At 38.5% G+C, this 27938-nt stretch overlaps 1 protein-coding gene across 1 annotated transcript in view; it reads right to left on the reverse strand.

Moving 5' to 3' along the window:
- LOC131078619 (protein MET1, chloroplastic) overlaps positions 1-27938 on the reverse strand; it is a 201854-nt gene that overhangs the window by 123369 nt on the left and 50547 nt on the right. Inside the window, exons 2-4 of the mRNA XM_058016367.2 lie at positions 2237-2343; positions 964-1055; positions 97-173 (exon numbers count right to left, since the gene is read on the reverse strand). Coding sequence (XP_057872350.2) covers positions 97-173; positions 964-1055; positions 2237-2343 — 276 coding nt within the window. The remainder of the gene's footprint in view (positions 1-96; positions 174-963; positions 1056-2236; positions 2344-27938) is intronic.

The raw sequence follows: 27938 nt of genomic DNA on the forward strand, positions 1-27938 counted from the left end.
GTGTTTCAATCCACTTGAAAGCTGCAAAGATTGAAATAACAATGAGAAAATTCTATGTATGTGAAAAGAAAATTTTTAAGAAGACAATCTTCTTACCTATAATACTTTAGTCCTTCTGTAAGTTCGGACTCTCTTTTGCTCTTGAGCTCCATTTTCCGCATATAGTTTTGCATCTGCAAGAATTTATCCATTTAGGAATAGAATCATAACTTAATTATAATATCAAATTTAAACATTTGCATGTTGAAATGTATTTTCAAATAAAAGAAAACATTATAAATTATTAACAATAGAGGATAACAAACTTCTGGGGTGTGGATTGCATGTAATTGATTTCCAAGGTTCTGCCAAGGATTGGTTTTTTCCCGTTAGAAACAGGTGTGAAGAGTAATGTGTAGAATTCTCTCGCTAAAATGTCTCTACTGAAGACATCATGAAGCTTGTCCTAGATGAATACTTATGGTGGTGAGAAATTCATATACTCAGAGAAAGTATTACCAGAGTCTGTTGTACAATTAACCATCCTTTTACAATTCCAAAGAGTTTGAATAGCTAGTTTGACTGGATTTCTCTAGACCCACAACTAATGCAAGATAAGTTCCTTTTCTCTGCATTACCCTTACCCAGTACAGCTATTGAGTAAATAAGGGAAATAAAAAATAATGCCAGTTGCTTTCTTCTGATTTCATTAGGAATAACAGATTTTTCCGTTTATTCTTGGTATTCAGATAAGTAGGTTCTTAAAATGTAGTGGCAGAAAAGAATGTGAAATATTATCTCATTACATTTTTTTCACCTTGAAATTAACTGATTCAATACATAGATAGCATATCTGCAATATTCCAGATTAACCAAAATATATTCCTCCTTTTAACACCAACATCTTAATGATTTTGAGAAACTTAGTAAATATATTGTTTTCAATGTACAGAGAAAACCAATAAATAGAATCATATCACTTACTTGAATTTCCCTCACTTTATCACTGATAACACCTGAGTTCCTCTCTGCTCTTATTATATCTTTTTCATCCACAGCACTATCTACAAGTTTTCCTGGTCACATAGAGCAACTTAAAGAAAGGAAAAAATCAGTTGATAAACAAAAATCGCCACAAGGAGAAAAACAATCGTTTAATAAAGTTCTGCATATAAAGGAATGGTTATGTCATATTTCTCAACATATCCAAACCACGTGCATCAATATCATTTTGCAACAACAAGAAAATGAAGTAATCAAGATACATTTTGTAGGACATTAAAATAGATTAGAGGTCTGTAACTTTCTAAAAATGCCTTGTGACATTCAATAAAAAGGGATATGAAAACCAATGAATCTGCTCAAAGAAAATTAGCTAATCATAGCATAATTTTGTATTTTGTACGGTCTCCAATCTTTTCCTGAGCCTTCTTAAAAATCAAATCTTGGGAAACATTTTACCTTCTTGAACCTAGTGAACTTCTCAACCACTGCAATATGATCATAATAAACAATATTGTGGAAAATAAGTGAATGACAATCTCAAGCAATAAATAGTACACCAGAGAACGTCTTGGTCCTCAGTAATCAAGAAAGTCTCCTTGCAATAAATGTATTGCTTCCCCTTTGATAACAAACAGATCCTGGCAAGAGAAAGTTCTCTTTTCTGAAATTTTTCTCCCCATTTGATAATTTCCTCATTTTTTGGCAAGAACAATTGATTTTAGTGATTTTTGTTGCATCTCTCCAGATTTCTTATGTTTCATTTGAACCTCATCTTTTATCATGGTGTCTGAATTACATTATTTCCATTATCCATTCGTAAGCAGATTGGCATAGCACAAAACAAATCAAATAGTCAAAGGACTAAAATAAGTTTCTTCTCTGCACTGACACCTGAAATTTTGAGATAAGGAAGGTGTCTATAGAGCTGTGATAGGAGAAACAGGTAAGGATGAGCAGATATTACAGATCTAAACTTGATAATTAATCAAGCCATTGCCTGTACATATCTTTCTCACACACAGACTCTTTACAATATTCAGAATGTGATCAAAACAATGAACCTGATAGCTCCTAAAGTCTATAAACAAATTTAGAATGTTTAACAGAAAAAGGTACCCTCTGAACAGTTCTTCTCAATACAAGTATGCATCATGAAAACGGGAAAAATTAAAAAATGCTAGTAAGCATATCTCAAAAACAAATAAAAATAATGTTTTCAATATGTGAATTTCAAAAGGTCCAGGAAACTAACCGTAGCGTTTCTGCATTTTCATATATAATGGCCCAACTCGTTGGCGTATAGTGTACATTGTGCGGCCATACTCAGCTGCCGGCCAGATCTCTGTCCCGAATACAGCACTGCAAAGGCAAAATTTATTCATCTCATCCATTAATATGGTCAAGAAACATGATAAAAAATTGACTGAATTTTGGAATATTTTCAACTGAATCATTCTCACACAATAAACTACAAGATCACAGAAACGCGAAAATGAAATTAATATTAAAAATAGATTGGATTTCCTATGTTAGGGAGATACACCAGAAGTATTGTTGTGATTCTTTGGAAAGTATCTAAGAAGCTGCAGCATTAATATTTAAAATGCTCGTATATAATCAGAGTGTAGAAATTTCACCACCTGCTGATAGATTGCACTGTACTTCTATGTAAACCGCATCACCCATATCATCAAGAAAACAAGATCTAGATTCTATATAGACCCGACCTTCATAAAATACATTTTACTTCAAACAGAAACATTATGCAATGGGCTTTACAGAAACATTATGTCATGGGCTTTACAGAAACATTATGTAAATGGCCAGGGTGGATTTAAGCAGTTAAATAAACATGCAATGTCTGAAGAGAGTTTCAATGAAGACTAAGATACAAGAAAAGACTGGTAAATTTGACCGTTAAAATAGAATGTAAAAGCACAATAAAGCTAAAAGTCAAATCCTATATGCTGCTATTCTCAAATTTTTTGAATCTATAATAAAAATGTCAAAACAAAAACAATGATTTATGAAGTGTTGTGACCTAATCACGCATCACTCCATTCCAAATGGGTAACCCCCTACATTTTTGGTCCACTTGGTCTTTTGGTTGTGGTCTTTTGGATCCTTTAGCAGCAGTTTCCTCACTCTCCCCAGGCAAATGTTTTGGCAAGTTTTGGTCAAGTTTGCAAGTGTTTTGAGTAAATTTGGCTAAGTCTAAAGCTTGTTTTGTCTATTTTTGGGTTTTTGCCCTTCGGACTTAGATTTGAGGTCAGTAGCTTAGGGTTTTGAAAAATTTGAATGAAGCAATGAAGTCAAATACCCTTCAAGGAAACTACCAGTGAAATTTGAGTGAATTCTGAGCACTTACTATTTTTAGTAAGTCCATTTTTAATAAGTTTCATTGCGTTCCGGATTGGCCTTATTTTGTATTTAAACAAACTTACCATTTTTAGGAGTGTCTATTTTTAGTAAGTGTCGCCCTATCCCGATTTGCCCTAATTTGATGTTTGGAAGAAATTATTTTTAGTAAGTCTATTTTTGGCAGGTTTATCTCAGGCAGTTGGCAGGACATTGATGGCAAAGCATTCCTAAAAAGCCAAGTTCCAAATCTGGAAACTTGAAAAAGCAGAAAGTTGAGCAGAAAAATGGCTAAGTCTAGAACTCATTCCAAAATTGGCAAAGGCATGAAAATCTAAATAAAGACATGGAAGGATTCTTCCTTCACCTCGAAATTCTCTTCAATCCCAAAATGGCAATCAAGGAAGAAGGTTGGCGCTAGAATGAAGACATGGAGGAATTTCCTCCCTAAGCAAAAATCCTCCACCTTATGCAAAATGCACTTCTAGCAAGGTTAGAGTACCAAAGTCACTACAAGGAGGAATTTTCACATTTTTTCAAAATTCCTTCCACATGCAAAATGCACTCAAGAAGGGACATGGGCGCAAAATCAAGGTTAGGAAGAAAAACTCATCCTCAACAAAATTCCTCCTACTCAATTGAAATATGTCCAATAGGGAGTGGAAATCAATGCATGAAGGAATTTCAAATTTTTAAAAATTCTTCCACCATAGTCAAATTGCAAACAAGTCTAGGAGGAGGGCACCAAAACAAGGATAAGGAGGAAGTTTCCTCATCAAAAAATTCCTTCCTCAAGGTGGAATTGCACCCAAGTTGAAGAAATCCAAAAGATTTAAAAATTGGCTGTGTGGGAATTTTCTCTCTCCAGAACTCACGAGACATGGAAAAATTCCTTAGACATGGAAAAATGGTCAATTAATAGAAAAATATTTCTCCAAGACAAGGAATGCACGAGAACACAAAAGATTTCCTTCAAGAACAAAAAACTCTCTAGAAAGAATTTTCTCTCTCCAAGAATTCTAGGCGTATAGAATTCCTTCAGAAATGGATAAGATTGTTAAAATTCTTTCAAGGTAGGAAAATCTTCCAAAGTATCTATTATGCCCCCGGAATGGAAAGATTTTTGTAATAAATGAGTTGGCAACATGCAAAGGGAATATTTTGTATTTATGACACAACTCGAAAATTTATACAAGTTTCCATTTTATGAACTCAAGATGATGGTGTGTAATATTCCCCTTAATTTTTTCTCAATTGTTTTTTCAGATTTGCAAGCAATACAAACACCCGTTAGGGTTAGAACTAAAATCTCAAATCTTGCGGAAAGTAACCCTAACACCTTTTGATCACCAAGAGCCCAATCTGGGAGGGTGAAAGCATACAGTGCATAGGGGATCGTTAAATGCAAATTGAAAACTGCTTACAATATCTGAGCAGCAAGCCAGCCCCTTCCACTTTTCAGCGGGATATGGAGAATATTGAATCGCTTGGCGGTAAACCAGCCTAGGATGATACAAGAAACTAAAGAACAACCACTCTACCACTTATGCAGCGAGAGGACTAGAAATGAAAGTACAATCAACTTGATTGCTTGTGCAGCAGGAGGACGGAAATGAAATTACAATCAACTTGACCGCTTGTGCAGTAAGAGGACAATATTACAATATTCAAAATAGGCAGTTAAGCCAGCCTCTTCCACTTATGCAGTGGGACTACAAGCAATAATCCAAAAGATAGTTGTTAGTACTACTAACTAGCTTTACAATGCACATTATGGATTATCAATACATGAAAATACCACTACCCCAAAGATAGGCGGCATAGCCAACCTCTTCCACTTATGCAATGAGACTAAGAAATAACAAAACTTTGTTGTTAGTACTACTAACCAGCACTACAAATCATATAGAATGAAGAACCAAGTGCTAATAACAAGTCCAACCGATGATACAATAATAGATAATCACTTCCCAACCAACTTAGACTACTCACACCAAAAAGTTGTTCTAACACACAACTATGAAATTCTGAAAATCAATAACACGCACAGAAAACACACAGACCAGCAAGCTACAGACACCCCAAAATGCTCATAACTTCTCCAAATCAACTCCGAATCACACAAAAACAAAAGCAAATGAGAGATATAGCATTGACAACACAAATAGAACCTCAAACCTGCACCGTGAACACCACAAACAATCTGCGCGCAACCCGAGGCAGCCAAGGAAAGGGGACGGCCCTGCTGGGAAGTTCGACTTGCTACATAGAATCCAAATCCGCTTTTCAAGATCCGCAAAATGGTGAACTTTATCACCCAAGGTATACGAAGAGATGGAGCCCATACCCAGAACCACACGTCAAGCACACCGGAAGCCACGAGCAAAAAACACCTTCAGCACACTCGAACCAGCAACATTAAAAAAATCAGAAAACACTCCACACTGAAAACTGAAAGAACACTCTCAAAAACTTCTGCAACAACACACTAATCAGCTAGGTACTGTATTTCAAGTACGAAACTGTGCAAGCTAGGAAGCCACAACTCCGAAGCTCAAACTCAATCGCCATTCCGGCAGCATAACGTTATGATTTCTCCAAGATGATCAAAATGAGGCGCCTAACCTCGTATATATAGATTTTTGAATCTCAAATTCAAATGTAAATGGTGCCAAATTCCCCCTTAATCTCATTTGCATTTCATTCTAAGAGGGCCCCTATGATTGGCGTCCACATTTAGGCATAAATCGCACCACATTGTCCTAAGTCCCCATTTGCATCAAAAAATATTATCTTTATTGAATTTTGCACTTTTTTGGTGTCCACTATGGAGTCAAAATAACTCGCCTTCTTGACTTTGGAAAAAATTGATAATATGCACTCTTTTCCAAAATTGATCAGTAAAATTAGAGAAACGGGACTTGCCCAAACTCGCCCGGACTCGGCGAGTCCGAGTACAAGTCATGCTCGGCGAGTCCTAGGGGCTCGGACTCGGACTCGTCCGAGTCTAGAGAGTAAAATCGCCAGACTCGCCAAGTTGGCAAGTTTGGCTCAAACTCGCCAAACTCAGCGAGTCTTGAGCCCCAAACTCGACTACTGCGTAGCTCAAGTAAAATGACAAATAAAAAACATTTTAAAATGAATGGTCTCGTCTTTGTTCACTACACAAACTGGAGATTCCCCTTGACCCCACCTTGGGCCCGCGATGCCCCTTGACCCCACCTTGGGGGCGCTGCCCCCAAACCCCCGTCAAAAATTATGGGGGGAAACTGCGTCGAGAGAAGTAGGGAAAATTTAACCTCCAAGTCTGACACTGATTGGATCAACCAAGTAGATATAGAGGCTGAGACTGTAGCCATGGCAGAGGAGGAGCGGAGAGCACGAGCACAAACTGGAGATTCAGAGGCAAATAGTGACACGGATGTTCCTGATGTTAGTGAGCATGGCATGGTGTCACGAGGAGCGGCCATGGCTGTCCAATCATCTAGGACCTACCTTAGACACCTTCGCAAGGGGTTGGGGCCGGAGGGTGCTACCGTGCAGGCTCCTCTGAGCCATAGGCTTGTAGTTGTCTTTGGTATTTGTATGAAACATTTGATGATGATCATATGATGACATGTATTTTTTATTCCATGAGTTTTGTAATATTGTATACATTTGACAATATTTATATATCTATGTTTGTTATTTTCTTCAGCTACAATTTGCGTTTATGCTTGATATATACTTGTGTATGTAATCAAATAAGCTGATTTTGATGATGTTATTGTGTCTTTAAGGTGTATTCAATAAAGGGTGTCTGAAACAAGTTTTAAATCTTTAAAAATCTCTAAATTTCTTGAGTTTTTCACTTTCCCGAGTCCAGCCGAGTCTGGAGCCAAGTCTGACGCCGAGTCCCGAGTCCGAGTCCGAGTCTGAGCCGAGTCCGAGTCCCATTTCTTTGAGTAAAATAATTAACTATCAAACTTAAGGATAAAGTAATAATATTTAATTAATCAATTATAAATCAACTACAGATCACTGCCAAATCAAACTGCGAACTAGAGTGCAGGAAATCACTAATCTGAACTGGATTGGAACTCTGCCGAAGACTACCAAAAATAGTATTGCTTGAACTGACACTTACTAAAAATATCAAGTCATGAAAACATCTACAAAAAACATGCTCGTTGCACCCTATGAATGAGCTCAAAAAACCCAGAAAAACCCCAAAATCCAGTCGACTACCACCAACTTACTAAAAATAGTAAGTTCAAAAAACACTTCAAAACAAGATGCATGTTATACCATTACAAAGCTCTCAAAAAACCCAGAAGGAATCCACAATCGGAATCGAAGAATCCCTACCATACAAGAATCAATTGGCTCACACAGTATTCCACAAAAATAGGAAACCCTAATTCCTGATTCTAGTCAACCTACGGGTCTCCAGAATAAGCTAATGGACCACTAGTCTCTCCTTACTGAGAAGGGGACATTACAGTCCGCCCTCCCCAAGATTGCTTGTCCACAAGCAATCGCAAGGTTGGATGCTGTAGAATTTCTTCATTTTCCCAAGTAGCATCCTCAACAAGTAAGTTCTTCCACTTCACCAAGTATTCTCTAATGGTCCTCCTTAGAAAACATTCTCTGAAATCAAGAATTTCCTCTAGAATAAGCACCAACTCTCCTTCATTCAAAGGAGGTAAATCAGAAGAGACCACAACATTGTGTCCAAGCGCCTTTTTGAGGCGTGACACGTGAAAGACATTATGCACTCTACTACTCGCTGGTAGCTCCAACTGATAAGCCATTGTTCCAACTCTACTGATGACCTTGAACGAACTATAGAAACGCGGCTTGAGTTTCTCCGCTCCACTCTTCTCAAGAGTACACTGTCTAAAAGGCTAAAGCCTAAGGTAGACCATGTCCCCAACCTCGAATGAGCACTCTACACGCTGCTGATCAACGTACAACTTATGCTGGTTTTGAGCAATTCGGAGATTGTCCTTCAATGCTTTCAGAATATCTTGACACTACTGAATCATGTCCTTAGCCTGGGGGGCTCTGCTATCACCAAATACCAAGTCAACAAAGCTCGGAGCCTCGTAACCATACAGTGCCACGAAAGGGGACATCTTGATGGACATGTGATAAGTGGAGTTGTAACAATATTCTCCCAAATGTAGCCATCTCACCCATGCTTTATGCTGCTCCGAAACATAGTTTTTGAGATAACCTTCCAACCACTTGTTCACTATCTACGTCTGCCCATCTGTTTGTGGATGATAACTCGTGCTAGGAGTAAGCACGGTGCCACACAATCTGAAGATTTCCTGCCAAAAAGTGCTTAGGAACTTGTTGTCCCTATCACTTACAATATTTTTAGGCAGCCCATGCAACCTAAACACCTCGTGAAAGAAAACATCCACAACCTGAGCTGCTGTGAATGAACTGATAATGGCATAGAAATGAGCAAACTTTGTTAATCTGTCCACCACCACAGATATACAGTCCTTGCCATTCACTCTAGGCAACCCGGTGATGAAGTCCATAAAGATACTTTCCCACTTCCGATTGGGAATAGGGAGTGGTTGCAACAATCCAGCAAGTGTCGTATGTTCATCCTTGTTTATCTGACAAGTGTGGCACTCCTTGATGTATCTCAAAACATCATTTTTCAACCCTTTCCAAGAGAATCTCTCGAATCTGCCTATAGGTCTTGAAGAAACCCTGATGACCAACAAGGGGAATGTCATGAAAGGTTTGCAAGATCTTCTCCTTCAGCTTGGATTCAGGCAAAAGAAGGATTATACCCTTATACATAATCAACCCGTCCACCAAATTGTACTTTTCATCATGAAAAGTACCCTCAATAATGTTGGTTGCAAACTGATTTTTGGCATAATCAGCAAGCAACAAGTCCTTCCAGTTGGCAGTAAGCTCGCACAATGAGCTCAAATGGGGTCTCTGTGAAAGAGCATCTACCACAATATTGTTCTTGCCTTTGACATACTCAATGTCAAAGTCGTAAGCTTGTAGTTTACTCACCCATTTCTGTTGCCTCTCATTCAGGTCCTTTTGATGCATGAAATGCTTGAGGCTATTGTGGTCTGTCTTCACTACAAAGTTACAAACTTGCTTCTCACCAAGTACTGCCTGAACTTGGCCAAAGCATGCATAATCGCAAGCATCTCCTTATCATAGATAAAATATGATCTCTTGGCTCCTCTCAGTTTTCTACTTTCAAACACAATCAGATACTTGTCTTGCATCAATACAGCTCCAACCCCTTCTCCTGATGAATCACATTGAAGCTCAAAGGGCTTCAAAAAATCAGGTAGAGCCAAAACAGGACATGTGCTCATAAGTTCTTTGAGCTTGTCAAAGACTTCTTGTGCTTTATCCGACCATGCAAAAGCTCCCTTCTTGGTAAGATCTATGAGGAGGGCAGCCATCTGAGAATATCCCTTCACAAACCTACTATAGAAGCAACATAACCCTAAGAACCCCTTCAGATGTGTTATGTTCTCAAGTGGAGGCCAATCATGATAGCCTTGATCTTTTCAGGATCAACCTTCACTCCCTCTGCACTGATGATGTGACCGAGATAGAGCAACTCTCTCATGCCAAATTCACACTTCGATTCCTTTGCAAACAATGACTTGGACTCCAAAATGTTGAGTACTTCATTCAAATGTTGTAAATGCTCCGTCCATGATTTACTGAAAATAAGGATGTCATCAAAAAAAATGAGCACAAACTTCCTTAGCTGCTTCTGAAAAATCTTGTTCATGCAAGATTGGAACGTAGCAAGAGCATTAGTCAAGACTCAAACCAAAAGGCATGACTAAGAATTCAAAATGCCCAAAGTGGCATCTGAAGGCTATCTTCTCAACATCTGATGCTCTCATTCTGATTTGATGATAGCTCGATTTGAGGTCAATTTTTGAAAAGAACAGGACACCATGTAACTCATCAATGAGCTCATCAATCCTCGGGATAGAGTATCGGTTTTTTAAGGTCTTCTGATTAAGTGCCCGGTAATCCACGCACATGCGCATGGTCCCATCCTTCTTCTTAATCAACACTACAACCGAAGCAAAAGGGCTCTTGCTTGGCCTAATGTATCCCATGTCAAGAAGCTCCTTAATGGCTTTCTCTATCTCATCCTTCTGCTTCTTTGGGTACCAATAAGGAGTAGTCATGACAGGCTTAGATCCCTCTTCCAACCCAATGATATGCTTTGTCCTTCTTTCAGGAGGTCTTCCAGGAGGTGGATTCTCAAAGACCCTACTCCTTTTTGTGATTAAGGCTTGAATGTCTGCAGGGTAGCTTCTCTTTTCTTCAAGTGGACTTGATGGCATTATCATACACTCCGCTGCCCACTCCAATTGGTCATAGCGGATCAGCCGCTCCATCCTCTTCAGTGATACAATTCTAGGACCACCATTGGACATTCCTCGCAGCACCACTTTTTTCCCTTGTGACATGAACTTCAGCTCCATGGTTTGCAGATTTAAAGTGATCTCACCAAGGGATCTCAGCCACTGAATGCCAAGAACTGCATCATCAGTCCCTCCAATGCTTACCACAAAGAAATGATCCTAAACTTCATAGTTTCCCAACTTCAAAGACATGTTGGAAATCATTCGGTTACAAGATATTGTAGAGCCGTCAACTACCATGACTTTGAAATTTTGAATCCTTCAACTTCTTCAGTTAATAGCCCTCTCTTTGCAACAATTCTTTCATCAATGAAGTTATGAGTTGCTCCTGTATCAATAAGAGCTATGACTCGGTGCTCTCCCAGCACTCCCCAGACTCTAAAAGACTCATTCTTGTGAAGGCTCCAGAGTTGAGCAACCACACCTCTATCATCTTGTTTACTTTATGGCCCTTCAGGAGCCTCTTCATACTCACTATCCTCATTTTCACTCTGTTGTTTGGAGATTTCAGAATCTGATCCATCAGCTAAATAGGACTCCATTTGATGTAAATTACCTTTCCCATGACACTTATGTCCCGGGGCCCAAGGTTCTCTGCAAGAATAGCACAAATTCTTCCTTCGAAGCTCTTGGCGGAGCTCGTCATCCATCCGAGAAGGAAACTTCTTGGTCTAATTCGGAAACTTCTTTTTGTCCTTTTGGAAAGGAAAAGGCTTGGACTGAAATTTAGTTTTAGGAGCAGCCAACTCCATACTCCTAGACTTCTTGATTGCTTCAGCTAAGGTGGGCGGATCAAAAGCTTTAACCCAACCTTTCAAGGGCTCTTCAAGTCCTTTAGTGAATAAGACCACTAGCCTCTTCTCTGAAATACTACTGATCATAACTGAAAGATTTTGGAATTCAGTTATGTAGTTGTCCAAGGAGCTTTGTTGTTTGAGTTGTGCAAGCTCTCTGAATTTAACCTCTGGGTCCTTAGAATCAAATCTTTCAATCACCTTGTCTGTGAACTCAACATATGTAGTTATCAAGTTATGACCAAGGGTGACCAACCTATGGTACCACCATTCGTGAGCAACACCATCCAAGTGCAAGGTAGCAAACTTGATGGCGTCTTCTTCGGGCATTGGCCTTAAGGACAAATAATTGTCCAACTTTTGAACCCAAGCTCTAGCTGTGCACTTATTGCTCCCATCAAAATGTGCTAGAGTGACCTTCCCAAGAGCTTGTTGATAGTCCCTCGAAGCAGAATATCGGTTATCAAACCTCCCTTCCCTTTTCTTCTTCTGATTCATGAATTGATCAAGAGACAAAATGTTCCGGATCTCCGTGGGAAGTGATGCATACTCCATGTAACATGCTCGTATCTCATCAACTACTGGGACTTCTACTACATGTGGTGGTGATTCCTTAGGAAGGAATACAGGTTGCAAGGGTCTCGACACCGAACCAACTGGTACTACACCATCGTTACTACTATGGTTGCTACCATTCCCATTACCTCATGAATTGTTAGAGGTGTTGGCATTGTGTCCATTGGTGTTTTGATTTTGACTTCAATCCCCACCAACATTCAGATTCAATGTGGCGAACAACTGGGACATCATGTCCCTCATAGTATCGAACTTTTTCTCAACTCTCTCTGTAGCCCCATTGGCATTATTCTGATCCGATGTTCTCTCTGCCATTGAATCCACTGAATCGATTGAATCAACCTCTTTCTCTTTGTTTCTCAAAACCTCTGAAAAGGTCTCTTCCATTGGCACTGATGGTATCTGAAACTGTTGCCTTCTTTGTTCTCTGTTGTAGTATCCGATATCTCTATCACTCATGGAGAACCCTTAACACATAGGTTGGCAAGGCGAGTGGCTCTGATACAGCTGCAATATTCCCCTTAATTTTTTTTCAATTGTTTTTTCAGATTTGCAAGCAATACAAGCACCTATTAGGGTTAGAACTAAAATCTCAAATCTTGCGGAAAGTAACCCTAGCACCTTTTGATCACCGAGAGCCCAATCTGGGAGGGTGAGAGCATAAAGTGCATAGGGGATCGTTAGATGCAAACTGAAAATTGCTTACAATATCTGGGCGGCAAGCCAGCCCCTTCCACTTTTCAGCGAGATATGGAGAATATTGAAGATCACTTGGCGGTAAACCAGCCAAGGATGATACAAGAAACTGAAGAACAATCACTCGACCGCTTGTGCAGCGATAGGACTAGAAATGAAATTACAATCAACTCAACCGCTTGTGCAGCGGGAGGACAAAATGAAATTACAATCAACTCGACTGCTTGTGCAACGGGAGGACAGAAATGAAATTACAATCAACTCGACCACTTGTGCAGTGGAAGGACAGTATTACAATATTCAAAATAGGCGGCTAAGCCAGCCTCTTCCACTCATGCAGTGGGACTACAAGCAATAATCCAGAAGATAGTTGTTAGTAGTTAGTACTACTAACTAGCTTTACAATGCACATTATGGATTATCAATACATGAAAATATCACTACCCCAAAGATGGGCAGCATAGCCAGCCTCTTCCACTTATACAGTGGGACTAAGAAATAACAAAACTTTGTTGTTAGTACTACTAACCAGCATTACAAATAAGATACAATGAAGAACCAAGTGTTGATAACAAGTCCAACAATTGCTATGATAATAGATAATCACTTCCCAACCAACTTAGACTACTCACACCAAAAAGCTCTTCTAACACACAACTATGAAATTCTGAAAATCAATAACACACACAGAAAACAAACAGACCAGCAAGCTACGGATACCCCAAAATGCTCATAACTTCTCCAAATCAACTCTGAATCACACAAAAACAGAAGCAAATGAGAGATATAGCATTGACAACACAAATAGAACCTCAAACCTGCACCGCGAACACCACAAACAATCTGCACGCAACCCAAGGCAGCCAAGGAAAGGGGACGGCCCCGCTGGTAAGTTCGACTTGTTACATAAAATCCAAATCAGCTTTTCAAGATCTACAAAATGGTGAACTTTATCGCCCAAGGTATAGGAAGAGATGGAGCCAATACCCAAAACCACACGTCAAGCACACTAGAAGCCACGAACAAAAAACACCTTCAGCACACTCGAACCAGCAACATAAAAAAAATCAAAAAACACTCTACACTGAAAACTGACAGCACTCTCAAAAACTTGTCGAACAACACACTGATCTGTTAGGTACTATATTTCAAGTACGAAATTGTGCAAGCTAGGAAGCCACAACTCCGAAGGTCAAACTCAATCGCCATTCCGGCAGCATAACGTTATGATTTCTCCAAGATGATCAAAATGAGGTGCCCAACCTTGTATATGAAGATTTCTGAATCTCAAATTCAAATGTAAATGGCACCAAATTCCCCCTTAATCTCATTTGCATTTCATTCTAAGTCCCCCATGCTTGGCATCCAAACTTAGGCACAAATTGCACCACATTGTCCTAAGTCCCCATTTGCATCAAAAAATATTATAACTTTATTGAAGTTTGCACTTTTTAGCGTCCACTATGGAGTCAAAATAACTCGCCTTCCTGACTTAGGAAAATATCAATAATATGCACTCTTTTCCAAAATTGATCAGTAAAATAATTAAATATCAAACTTAAGGATAAAGCAATAATATTTAATTAATCAATTATAAATCAAGTACTAATCACTGCCAAATCAAATTGCCAACTGGAGTGCAAGAAATCACTAATCTAAACTGGATTGGAGCTCTGCCCAAGACTGCCAAAAATCATATTGCCTGAACTGACACTTACTAAGAATAGTAAGTCATGAAAACAACTCTGAAAAACTTGCTCGTCGCACCTTGTGAATGAGCTCGGAAAAACCAGAAAAACCTCAAAATCCAATCAGTTGCCACCAACTTACTAAAAATAGTAAGTCCAGAAAACGCTTCAGAACAAGATGCATGGTATACCACTACGAAGCTCTCAAAAAACCCAGAAGGAATCCACAATCGGAATCGAAAAATCCCTACCATTCAAGCATCAATTGGCTCATGTTGTATTCCACAAAAATAGGAAACCCTAATTCTTGATTCCATTCAGCCTACGAGTCTTCGGAATAGGCTAATGGACCACTAGTCTCTTCTTATTGAGAAGGGGACATTACATGGTGGGGTCCACTTGCATGGTGATTTGTTCAAGGAAACATGACGCAAGATTGAAAAGAATTAATGCAACTGCTAATTTCATCTCCTCGCCAACTTAGCAGCTTAGTGGGAGACTTCTATTTAAAAGACAATTTGGAATTCATTTCTCAGAACGGTTTTTGGAGAAATTGGAAGCTAGAGAGAAATGAAGAAAGTCGGAAGCGAAGTTTATTACTTTCCAGAAATTCTCGTTTTTGGAGGTTTTATTTTATTCCAAGTCTGGAAACACAGCATCGAATTCCCTCCTCGATGGATTTATAATATTCCTTTGTCACAAATCTAATGTTTATTATTTTATTTTGCAGGAATGGTGGAATCCAAGAAGGCTGCAAATACCTCCCGACAGATGCAAATCAAGAACGAGCAAAGAGGATTTTTTGCAAAGTCAAAGATTATTTCAAAGTGGAGAGAAGTCAACAATGCCAACCTAAGAACCTTCAAGCTGGGAGAATTCAGGAAAAGAGTGTATGGAACAGCTGGACGTGCTCTGTCAATGCCACAAAGATTGTCAAAAGTGGGATCGTTGCAACTACCAGTTTCCCTCCTACCATCCAGTGTCCAGAGCTGATTATATCATGTGCAAAGCATTATAGTACTGAAAGAAGGACAATTTTGGCACCTGTCGGCAAGCTCCTAGCCAACCTTACACCTAAAGCGATTGGAGAAACTTTTGGAATTCCAACATACCAGTCTATGACGTACAAGAGTAAAGAAAGAGCAACATTGATTTATGACGTTGGCTTCAAGAGATGTGTTGGAATAGTCAACAAAGTCTGGAAGCAGAAGCCAAAGCCACATATTTCCAAGTTACCTAAGCAAATCACTGGCATGGATTTTAAGCAAGAGTATGCCGACCTTGTGTTGATGATAAGCAGAATCATGGGATGTTCACAAGCCTTCATGTTTGAACCTTGGATGTTTTACTTCATTGGTGAAGTTATGGAAGGTGAAAGAGTGATAGATTGGGCAAAGATAATCAGCCACAACTTGGACCAACAGCTCAAGAATTTAAGGCAATCTCCATCTTTCTATATGAGCTCAAATGTTGTCTATTCACTGGCTAGAATGGGCAAATTCAATGGATTGTCAGACAAAGGACCTATGGGACACGGACCACGACAATTAAAAGTTCATGAGTGCTATCCGCAGTTGCACTTATATAATACTACTACTTTCAATGAAGCAAGCGACACATTTGCAATGCACATCACCAGATCATTGCAAGGAGGACTTATACAAGGTTGTCGCAAGAAGCTAGAAAGTTAGTAAAGAAGTACAGAGCCTAGTACATCCAATTTCTGAAATTAACTTACATAAAGGTCCAAGGATTCGCTGACCAGCCATATAAGCTTTTGAGGCATCCAACGAATAAGATGGTGCTACTGGAGGTTACCAGACAGTTGACCGCCTATGACAAAATTCAGAAGAAGAAGAAGAAGTTGTCACTTGAATTCCCAATTGTCATAGAAGATTACGAGGAAATGTGTCCAACATTGGTGGCAGCTGAAAAGTCAATTGATGAATTATTATTCTATCACTTAGCATCCCACACTGGAAGGACATTCTTTGATCCAGACAATAAAATCAGGACGGTTGTTGGACTAAAACACAAACACAAGTTCCAACTAGAAGATTATGGAGCCAATGCTAGGGATGACTTTGAAGTCATAAAGAGGATGAGGATGTTTTCTAGGTTGCCTCTCAATCTGATAAGACTTTGTGAAGTTATACAAGTGACAGATCAGGTTGAAGAAGCTGAAAATATGGTTCAACCAGAATATGAAAAGGAGAAGGATAGCCCTGTTCAAGCTCCAAATTGGTCAAAGCCGGAAGTTGATGATTTAAATGGCCTAAGTAGGCCAGTCCTGAAATTCACTAGGCACTAGGTTGAGTGGCACATCGCAAAGTTAAAGGCAAAGAATGCTCGCCTAACTTACTAGTTGATGGGAAACCTGGACTCTCATAGCGAGGCAACGGAAGGGTCATAAGGGGCCCAAGCTAAGGAAGAGGAAATCTGCAAGGAAGATCAAAGCATAGGAAGGAGAAAAGCATTCCTGGGAATCCACAAGCAAAGAAGAGAAAGGAAATTCAGCATGAAGAACCGTAGTAGAAGAGGCCAAGGATAGAAGAAGCACAGTCACCTACTAGCTCTTCTAGCATGCACAAAGTTGAAATGTTCCCAGAAGGAGTTACAAGAAACCAGCCACAAGAGGATGATCTTGACATGGCACCAACATAGGATATTCTCAATGCTAGTGCCTCCCATAGGGTTGTTCAGCAAAGGAGTCAAAGGCAGGAACCTCCTCTGATCCCAGAACAGCAAGATCAAGATTGTTTCATTGAAACAAATATTGGAGACTTAGGAACTTTTGAGGAAGTCTCACAGGATCAGGTGCAACTGGAAGTTCAATATCAGCAAGCAGCCGCTCCTGATTGGCTGAAGGAAAGAATGAGAAGGAAGTCAAAGGAAGAGATAGATCTCGCGCAAGAACTTGAAGAATACAAGACACACAGGTCAGCAAAGAAGGCGGCAAGGAAGTTTTCCAAAATTACACGGGGTGGATGAGTCAAGATCTAGGAAATTACACCTAGTTGTGCAAAGATAGGAATGAGATTACACCTGATGAATATGAAATCATGGAGGTTGACTTATGGCATGCCTCCAAGGCTCAGGTGGTGGAAGAATTTGATGAATCTTCCTTAGCACCAAAGGAGCAAATGAAAAGAATGGAAGAGAAGAATAAGTTGAAGAGTGAGACCAAAGCCTCGTGTGAATATGTGCGGTGCTTGCAGCGTCCATTCAGAGAAGATCAATCCTTTGTTCCTCCCTCTTCTCTTCCCAAGGAATCCATTAACGAGATTGAAGAAATAAGAAGAAGTGCGCAGTGTTCTAAAGAATGGGTGGAGGATGTTTTCACTTCAGCTGGTAAATTTAATGAAGACTTGGCTCACATCCACTTGGGAATCCTCATTATCCTAAACAGGCTTGAGACCGTGGACAATTTAAGGGAAAATGCACATATCTATCAAGACTTAACAATTTCGTGCCTAAAAGCACTAATGGGAATTCCCAGGTAGACATTGGTTAATGGGAAGGTCGTCAAGGATAATGAAATATATGACTTCCCTCAATGGTTTTATGCACTCTGCACTGGGAAGGAATTCTTTGAGAGGTTCAGTAAGGAGTCAGCATCATTGAAAGAATCAGTTAGAAAGGTTCAAGAAGTCCTTAATGTAGTAGAGGCACTGTTTGCAAGAAGGTTGACTGATGAAGAGCTAAAAGTGGACCATCTGAAGGATAGGCTGCACGAATTCTTCTTTGTGGAATCCTTCTCAAGAAAACATTTGGAAAATGTTTCCTTGTTCTCCGACACAATCCGAGGGACTCAAGAAGTAGCATCAAGATGAGAGAAGTTTGTATCCAAGTGTGAGGACATTTCAATGCTAGAATTCAAACTTGAGACTGTGCCAAGTGTCTCCATAGGAGAGCTAGAAGCCGTCATGGCCAGGTTTGTCACATTCGCCATCAATGAACAGGATAATGGTCGTCCAATTTTGGAGGAGAATCTATCAATTGCATGAGGGCATGATGGAGCATTTATTGCTGGTGGATGTTTTGACCAAGTGGTGGCTGATTTATTGCATGATGGCTGCCATGTTAAAGGAGATAGTGGCTCATTTAATGCATGATGGGCGATTTGAGAAGTGGAGGTCATTTAATGCATCATGGACACCTTTTTTGGGAGCAAAGAGCAATTAATAAGTAGTGGGCGAGATTCTTCATTTATGGTTATCTCCACACTTGGCATCATATTTGGGAATCTTTGGTCAAACCCTAATTACGGTTTTGCATATTAAATCTTAGCCATTGATTGGATTGTAATTTGGGACGTCCATTTTCCTCTTGGAGGCCTATAAAAAGGGGTTCACCCCTTCATTTGTAACAGCGGGAGAATTGTATGAGATAGTTGCTATAAGCTTCTGAGATAATAATAGTGATGCATTGGCCTTTGGTGTTCACTTGAGTTATTTTAAAACTTGCATGGTTTCATCTTCCTCACTTGGAATAGATTTGCTTTGAATACTAAGATGAATGAAATAGATTGCATTCTTTTATGGTGAGATCACTTGCTCATACCTTTTGCTGATAGATGATTTCTATCCGCAATGCAAGGTTGGACTAAGCTCTTATATGTGCATTCTTAATTTAGATTGTTGGATGAACATTGTTCTTTGATGTTGTTCCTTGATGGTTTAAAATCTTACAAGCACAACCTTTGAAAATTGCACCCTCTTTATGTAGTTGTCTAATAGTGGCGAAGTAAACTATGCTCGCCTGAGTCATTATTATCTATTGAGTTTTTAGATTTAGTTTAGTCTTTCTAAACCCTTTCCCATTTTACTTTCTGCATTATCTTATTGAAAAGTTCCAAAAAAAGAGCTATCCATTGGGAAATCATTTGCAAAGTCTCCTTGATGTTTCAGAATTTGTTTATGTCTTCTTCAGTGTGCGTAAATCCCCTTGGATTACCACCAACATCAACTAAACGAGTCCATATCCATCATAAAGTCGCTAGTACGCAAGTGGAACCTTGGAATCAATGTTTGACCTTCCTGCAATCTTAGCATACATGAGATTTTGATCGAGAGGATAGAGTGACCGTTAGGAACTTTACTTTGTGTTGGTGTGGTCACAAAACACCCGTCAACATGAAGGATATCCCAACTGCCTTACTTTTAGTATCTCCAAACAATCAATGCAATTTTGTATCTTGCCTGCTTTAAACACGGTATAAGAACAAATTTTGATAGAAATGGGGCAAAATAAATCAAGAACTTACGTTTTTAAATAAGCTAGTGTACTTTGATAGTTATTTTATAATTTTGCATCCTTGTTTATCACAAGTTACCCTTTATCTTGTTCTTCATTCTTGTATCCTATTGTTTCTTGTTGTATCATAACATAAATATTCCAAAGTCAAAAATTATGTCATAATAATAAATACATTTTGAGATTCATCACTATGTCATGCACTTCACATGATCCATCAATTCAATAACTCATTTAATTTCCCAAAATAGTTTCCTTTTAGTTACCTATGGCCTCAAAATATCCTAGAGATCCTTTTTCTTTTATGTAACCACCTCTTCAAGGGTGATATGTTAAATCTAACCACAATCCTAGAGCTCAAAATAACATTTCCTGAACTTGAGGGGCTCTTACATTATTCATCATTGATTACACATATTGGATATAATCATCATATTGAGAATGAACCACGCAAAGTTGGTCCTAGTTGTTACCTTATCAAACATCATGAAAGGTAATATGGCATCTTACGTAAGCAATTTAGTACAAATGATTGCATTATGTTGTTTGAATATTATTTGACAGAGAAACTTTTGCTACATGACTTTTAGCATGTTTAATGAAATGCATATCATATTGCATTATAAATGAAATGATACAATATAAGAGTGTAATGTCCCCAGGGACTTGGGATTGAGGAGTTAGCCTATTTTTGGACCCTTGTTGGCTAACAGAGTATGGATAAAGGGGTCAATAATGCAGTATCTTGAGGAGTGGTCTGTCTATTTGTTCTATTTCAGTGTTGAGTTCAGTTTTGGTCTTCGTTTCATCAGTTTCTGACACTTTATGAGAATTTCCTATTTTTTAGGGAAAAATTGCTAAAAATAGACATGGTCCTATTTTCATTGGCATGGCGAACTGTGGCCCTAGCTTCTGACAGGTTCGATTTCAGAGCAATAATGAGAGAGATATGAATTTTTAAGTGGTTCCACAAGCAATTAATATTTTACTGAAATATTAATATAAAATCATAAAGTGCATCACTTAAATTTATTTAAGTGAAAATTTATTATCTCCTAAGCTAGGCGTTGCTTTTAGGGTTAAGTTGGGAACCCTAAAAGCAAGTTATTATTTTTAATCCCTAATTGCCAAAAATTGCACCTTTTGGGTATTTAGGCAGCCAAGATGGAAATTAAACCTCATTCTTGATATTGAGCATTTGACATTTTCTTCTGAGCACTTGGCTATGGTGGCTAGGGTTTGGACCTGTTTTGGAGAGCGTGCATTCTTCAGAATTCAGTAGCTTTGAGATTGTGAAAGATCAATCGAATTGTTGCATCTTGGTTGGCCTTATTTAGAAGTCAAATTGAATTGAATTGGGGCAGATTTGGCTTCTTACAAGGCAGATTTATCATAGGGTTTTCCTATTTACTGTTTTGTTGTTGATTCTTCTGTGGTTTGGAGGCTTCTTTTCCCAAACACACAGCTTGCTCATTTATTGGCACCATCTTTTACTGTTTGGGTGTCTTAGTATTAAAATAAGAGCAGATCTGAATTGTTCCAGAATAAAAATCAGAACTTTGTAAGTTGCTGATTTATTCTTTATTTTCAATAAATTGGCTAAGGACCTACGGGTATGCTTCTAAATTCTCCAATTCATTGTTTCAGTTGATTAAATTCATGTATTATTCAATATGTGTTGCAAATTAAAGAAACCCTCTTCTACAACTTCTATCCATTTCTGAAAGACCATCTTAATAATTAAAAATTACAAAGAAGATCTACAAATTACAGCAGGTTGAAGAGTTGAACCAGCACGGGTTCATCACAAAGAGAAACATTAGAAGTCAAACTCAAGAATGAAGAACAAGAAAAAGGGGAACTCGTGATAAGCAAGAATGTAAAATTTAAAAATAAATGAATCTTATATTGCATCATAAATGAAATGATGCAACATTGAGACGAACAACTAACAATATATCAAATACTCATAGAAACTCTTATTAAAATAAGCAAGCAAATCTGACCAATCAATTTTGGCACAACCATCTTAAGAAATTGACATGAATTGGGCATGCATTCATCATAGAAGCAACTTAAGCAGCTCTCTTTTCATAGGATTCCATCTCCCAAGTGAGAAGCCTAATAATTATCAATGTTCTTGCAATAAACTTCTTTGTCTTGATACCATAATGAGTTGTTTTCAGCATCTTCTTCATTCCAACATCATGAGAGCATAAAACATCACCAAATTTTCCCTTAAACAGCCGTATTTGTAATATCCTAAACAATAATGTTTTCTTATTCTTAAGGCCAAACCTTGTGACACTCAACTTTTTCTCCTAGTTGCCTGCCTATTTATGAATTCCTCTTTTCACGTAAATCGTTACTAATAACAAAAAAATACATGTTGGAATTTCCCTTTTGATGTGCAGGTTTTAAACGCCCTTGAATGGAGAACATCCCATCTTAGAATACTTTCTTAGTGTAGATTTTTATTTTATTTCATTTAGTTGTTATTTATTTTTCCTACATCTATGTTTAACTTGCTCAATTTGTTAGGAGTGGGTCAAGGAGTGAGTTGTCAGCATCTTTCATGGGAGTCACTCCTTCCTATATTAATATATTCAAGAGTCACAATCCCTATTGGTTTTATTTGCCACCACATATTCTATATGTATGCACTCACCTCACATAATTTTGCATTTCATTGTCAACTTTTAGTTTATGCATTTTGTTAATTGAAACTATTGTTGTGTGAGCATTTTGACATGTGTTCCCTCATTCATACAAACACTTTATTCCACTATTTTAGTTCTAGAAGCATATGTCAAAGAGTGTTCTTGTGGATATCCTTGCACTAGGTCTCAATTGCTCTCACTTGCATCCGGAGCAAACATATAATTAATTAATAAACTTGTATGGTGCACAGTTATAAATTTGTTCATAGCTTTAGGTTTTAGGTTTAGATAGATCTTGTAACATCATACATTGCACCCCGCACAATTTCTCGTCACATAAGGTCTAACCTTTAGCTGAATTAGAAACAATGATCTAACCTTAGCCCACAAATCATCTTAATAGTGAACAAACGCAGAGGTCGTAGTGACCCAAAGGTTTGTTCCGACTAGAGAGTTGGAATTCAAGACCTTGAGGGGTTTGGTTACCTTTCGTAGCGGTTCAATTTTCCTCCTCTACATTTGGTTAGCCTAACATGAACTAACCTCCTGATTCTAAAATGTTCAAACTTTTAAAAACTTGCTATCATTCTTTCTTCGCTTGTTTTCTAAGGTTGTTTCAGTGTTGCAATGCTCTTCTATGAGCTTTATGACCCAAACCACTTCTGGATACGTAGCAAGGAGGAGTTCAAGACCAAACATTCTTCTGAACCTCAGTTACCGGTTCTTGCCTAAACTGGCTGGGTCCTGGTCCTGGTCCCTGCCCGGTCCTGGTCCCAGCCTGGTTCGCCCTGGGTCCCACCCGGGTCCTGTCTAGGCGGCTGGGTTCCCTGTGGGTCCTGCGTGACAGGACCCACAGGGAACCCAGCCGCCTGGGCAGGACCCGGGTGGGACCCAGGGCGAACCCAAGAGGACCCGGGTGAACCCAAGAGGACCCGAGTGAACCCAAGCCCGTGGGTTCCCAAAAACGGGGCCCACGGGTTAGAAAGCAATTAAAAACAATTAAAAAACAATTTTTTTATTTTTTTTTTACATCTAAACCCTAATCTGCCCCTCTATGATGCATTTCATGCATCTAAACATGCATTCAACCTATTCTACTTGCATTTTTTATGATTTATGATATATCAATATCAGAATATTTATTGGCATTGGCAATTATGGATTTATGATTTATGATTTATCTGTTATCATTTATGTATCATTGTATGGGAAAGTTACATTGTATGTTTCATATTTGTATGTTTGAACTGTGAACATATATAATTTTGATGTTTGAAGTTTGAACATATATATATATATATATATATATATATATATATATATATATATATATATATATATATATATATATATATATATATATATTAAAAAAAATTAAAAAAATATATATATATGTACAGACGAACCTGTACCCGTACCCAAAAAAAAAATTTTTTGCCGAATCCGCGAATCCGTACCCAAATCCAAACCGGAACCGGTAACTTAGTTCTGAACCATTATAGTCCAACCAGACTTGGTCCACTAGTTTTAGAAAACTCTGATCCTTTTGCTCCTCATTCTTTTCCTCCAGGTTTTGGGTTTTCTTCTACATCTAATTTTCAACCAAACTTTCAGCATAACTCTCTGATGGATACAACTCTTGGGTCTCCTCCTGTTGAACATGATTTTTCTCTTCTGGTCTTGTTTGATCAAAAAAAATCTCTGGAGAGAGATGCTTATCTCAAATCGCAAGGGTCTTGAGTTGCTTCGAGCACTAACACAAATTGTAGAGACACATGTACCTTTTGTTATGCCTAAGCCTCAAGATACACATTCGAACATCACTAGTCCTCAACTAAATGTCACAATGCCTAGGGTATCGATCCACATGGTTGATACAAGTCCTACTCTTGATCCTTTATCTGCTAACACAAACAATGCATCTGCTATTCCTATTATCAATGTTTCTCAAACTCCCTTGGGGTACAACATGCCTCTGCTTCCTAGCTCTACTATGACTGCTTCCACTATTCATGTTGCTGCAGTTAGTGTCACTATGGCTAATGTTTCTGTTGCTCAGGTTTTTTCTTGCATGGGTAATCCACCTCCATCTCCTCCACTTGGTAATGTGATCTTAAATACCATATTGCAAAATATAGGCCAATTGCAATTGCAACTTGCTAATTTGACCAACGTTGCTAGGCTGTCCTTGCTTGCTCCATACTATCGCTACAACCCACTTGTTCATATCCTAAATGCTCCCCTACCCCAAGGGGTTGAGATTCCTAAGTTCAATAAATTCAATGGTGATGGTGATCCGCAATTGCATATCAATTCTTTCACTACACTCTACAGTGGTTTCCATCATCGAGATCATATATTGGCCAAGCTATTTGTAATGTCCCCTTTTTGTAAAAACCCTAGTTCTTGCCCTAAATCAAAATTTTTATGTAAAACTACAAATGGAACAAGATGCGTACCTGATTGAGATCCTGCAATAGGTGAGGAAACCATTGAAATGTATATATTCTAAAAAGGATAACTAAACATAAATTCTATATACCTAGGGTCAAGAACATTAACTTAACCATAGTTATGTTTAATTCCTTATCGGAACTCAACCATAAGAGAGTGGGAGTAAGGAGGAACAATAAGGTGTCCAAGAGATCCTCCACTCTAGGCCCAAGAGCGGAGTGAAAGCCAGAGCCCCCTTGGCCTCATGGGACCATGAGGTGATCTACCAAGTGAGGTAACCTATCACCGTTCTCCTCCATCACTTCCATTCTTATCCTTCTTCTTGTGATAGGGATTCCCTTTTAAGTCTATTTCTCCCAAATTAATCATGTCTTGTGGGGTTAGGCAAAGAATGTAACCAGGTTCCTTGAATCCTCCATGTAAGGGTCCTCCAAGTTGTAGATGTCATTTTGGTCATCCTAGAATGGCCTACTTATGAGCCCCTCGTACCCCTTCATTACATATCCTACCTTCCCCTACAAGATAAACTACTATTAAACACAATTTCTATAATATCTCTTAGAGTATATAATGTGCTGACAATGCTAATAAGTATTACTATGATGTTATCAGGTAATGCTGCAATAATAGTAATGATGCTCTAATAATAATAGTATTCCCAATATGTTTGATCTCATCATAATACCAATTACTACTTCCATATGAACTACTATTAGATTTATTATATGCTGGTCCTAATGCTGAAATGGTAGATTTAAGGCTGATACCATCATAAGGCTACCAAGCATAATGATAACAGAAGTAGATAAGGAGATTAGACTGTAATGATAATAATGATGTGATAGGGTTATGATCATAGATATTACCAGCAGTTCGATCTTCCTTGGTTTGATGTAATGGCCCCAACTGGGAGGCAGGCTGCTGTTCTGATAATATTTGCATTCAATTCTGATTTCCTCTTGGTGCAGGTTTAATGTCTTTCCTTTGATCTCCTTTTTATGATTATATGCAACCCGGTTTGGTGCCCAAAGGTCTGATGCTTAATCAGGCCAGTCCAATAACGGATATGAATAAGAAAATGGTAGATAGAATCCGATGATGGCATATTGCAATTTAAATTTGATCGAAGCTTGAGGGCCAGTTCTTATTAACTGCTCTTCTATCTTATCTGATCCATGCTGATGTCACTGGATGCTTTTGATTCATTTCCTTTATATCTCTTAATGTGAGGGAGAGGTCACACCTCTTCATCATGTGTGCCCTTAGGCAAGAGACACACCCTTTCACCATTAGCACCCTTTGAAAGAGTGCAACTCTTCATTATATCTGCCCTTTAAAAGGGACACAACCTTTCACAATCAGATCTGTACTTCTTATTTAAATCACATCTGCACTTATTTAAATCAGATCTGCACTTTGGATTCCCAAAATATCACCCTCTCAAATGAGGTTATCTTCTCCCTTTTATATCTCATGTTTGAGGAAGTTGCAACTTTTCATTCCATGTCTTTTGACCATTCATTAACTTAATTAAATATAAATTATATTTAATTATATTCTTTTACATTTTAATTTTATTTTACTTTTATTCTTTTGAATTTTACCATTAAATTCTATTTCAAAGTGGGGACATTACACTATTCTCTCGGTCTCTTGAAGAGACCACACTAGAATGGTATTTCTCTTTATCTGATAACTCCATCTACTCTTTTGATCAACTAATGAATGAGTTTCCCCAAAGGTTCCAAGTGAACAATGGTAGCAAGGTCACTATCACTGACCTTGTTCATTATAAGCAACAGCGGAACGAGAAACTTATTGACCTCATTTCTCGTTATGAGTCTGTCTCTTCCAAAATCCCTTGTGCCCTCCCTGATGATGATCTCCAAAGAATGTTCATCAGCAGTTTCATGCCTACGCGTAGGGAGAAAGTTTCCTTTCTTAAGTATCCTACCTTTTCCAATATGTATACTGCACTCACAGACTATCAACACACATTGGCTCAGTTTTTAGCTTCTGATTTGAATTCTTGTGTGATAATTTTGGAGCTACATCCTCTTTTGAAGGGTCTAGGAAAAATAAGGCACTTGCTAATGTAATAACCATCCCTCGGGCAATTGAGAAGAACACACAGGGGACTCAATGTGATCGAGTTTTCACAAAATTATCCAATTATTATTTAAGTGTGTTACAAAAACTGCTTAAAGATGACCTAGTTGCCCTTTTGAAGATTCAACCACTCCCTAACAATAGACCATACCCTTGTTAGTATAATGCATTGAAATTTTGTCAATATCACTGTGTGCCAAGACATGACACCGAGCATTATGTGCATTTGACACCGAGCATAATGCACTTGCTAATGTAATAACCATCCCTTGGGCAATTGGGAAGAACACACAGGGGACTCAATGTGATCGAGTTTTCACAAAATTATCCAATTCTTATTTAAGTGTGTTACAAAAACTGCTTAAAGATGACCTAGTTGCCCTTTTGAAGATTCAACCACTCCCTAACAATAGACCATACCCTCGCTAGTATAATGCATTGAAATTTTGTCAATATCACCGTGTACCAAGACATGACACCGAGCATTATGTGCATTTGACACATTTTGTCCAAGACCACATAGACAATGGTACTATCCAAGTTGGTGATAGAAAACAGAGTTCTAATAAGTCCGTTGCTAAAGCTATAGTGAGTTGCAAATCTACATAGAGCCCTTCCCTCCAAATTCTTCTAACTTCATCTTTGCATCGTCTTCTCCTCCACCGAGAGATTGTGCGTACATCAACATGGTGACTATCACTTCAATCTCTCCCCCAAGTTAGAGGGTCAAAAAACCTGACATTTTGTTCTCCTCTTTACATTCCTGCTGAGATAAATGGAAATGACATTACGAGCATTATGGTTGATCTATCTTGCAGAGTCAATGTGCTTATGGAGGAGGCCCTCTTCACTAACGAATTGCATAAGGTGAGGTATGACGAGTCGAAGGCCACCATTCATATGCATGATGATATTTCTATCCCTCCAATGGGATCT

The sequence above is a fragment of the Cryptomeria japonica genome, chromosome 3, assembly GCF_030272615.1.
Source record: "Cryptomeria japonica chromosome 3, Sugi_1.0, whole genome shotgun sequence".
Lineage (NCBI taxonomy): Eukaryota > Viridiplantae > Streptophyta > Pinopsida > Cupressales > Cupressaceae > Cryptomeria > Cryptomeria japonica.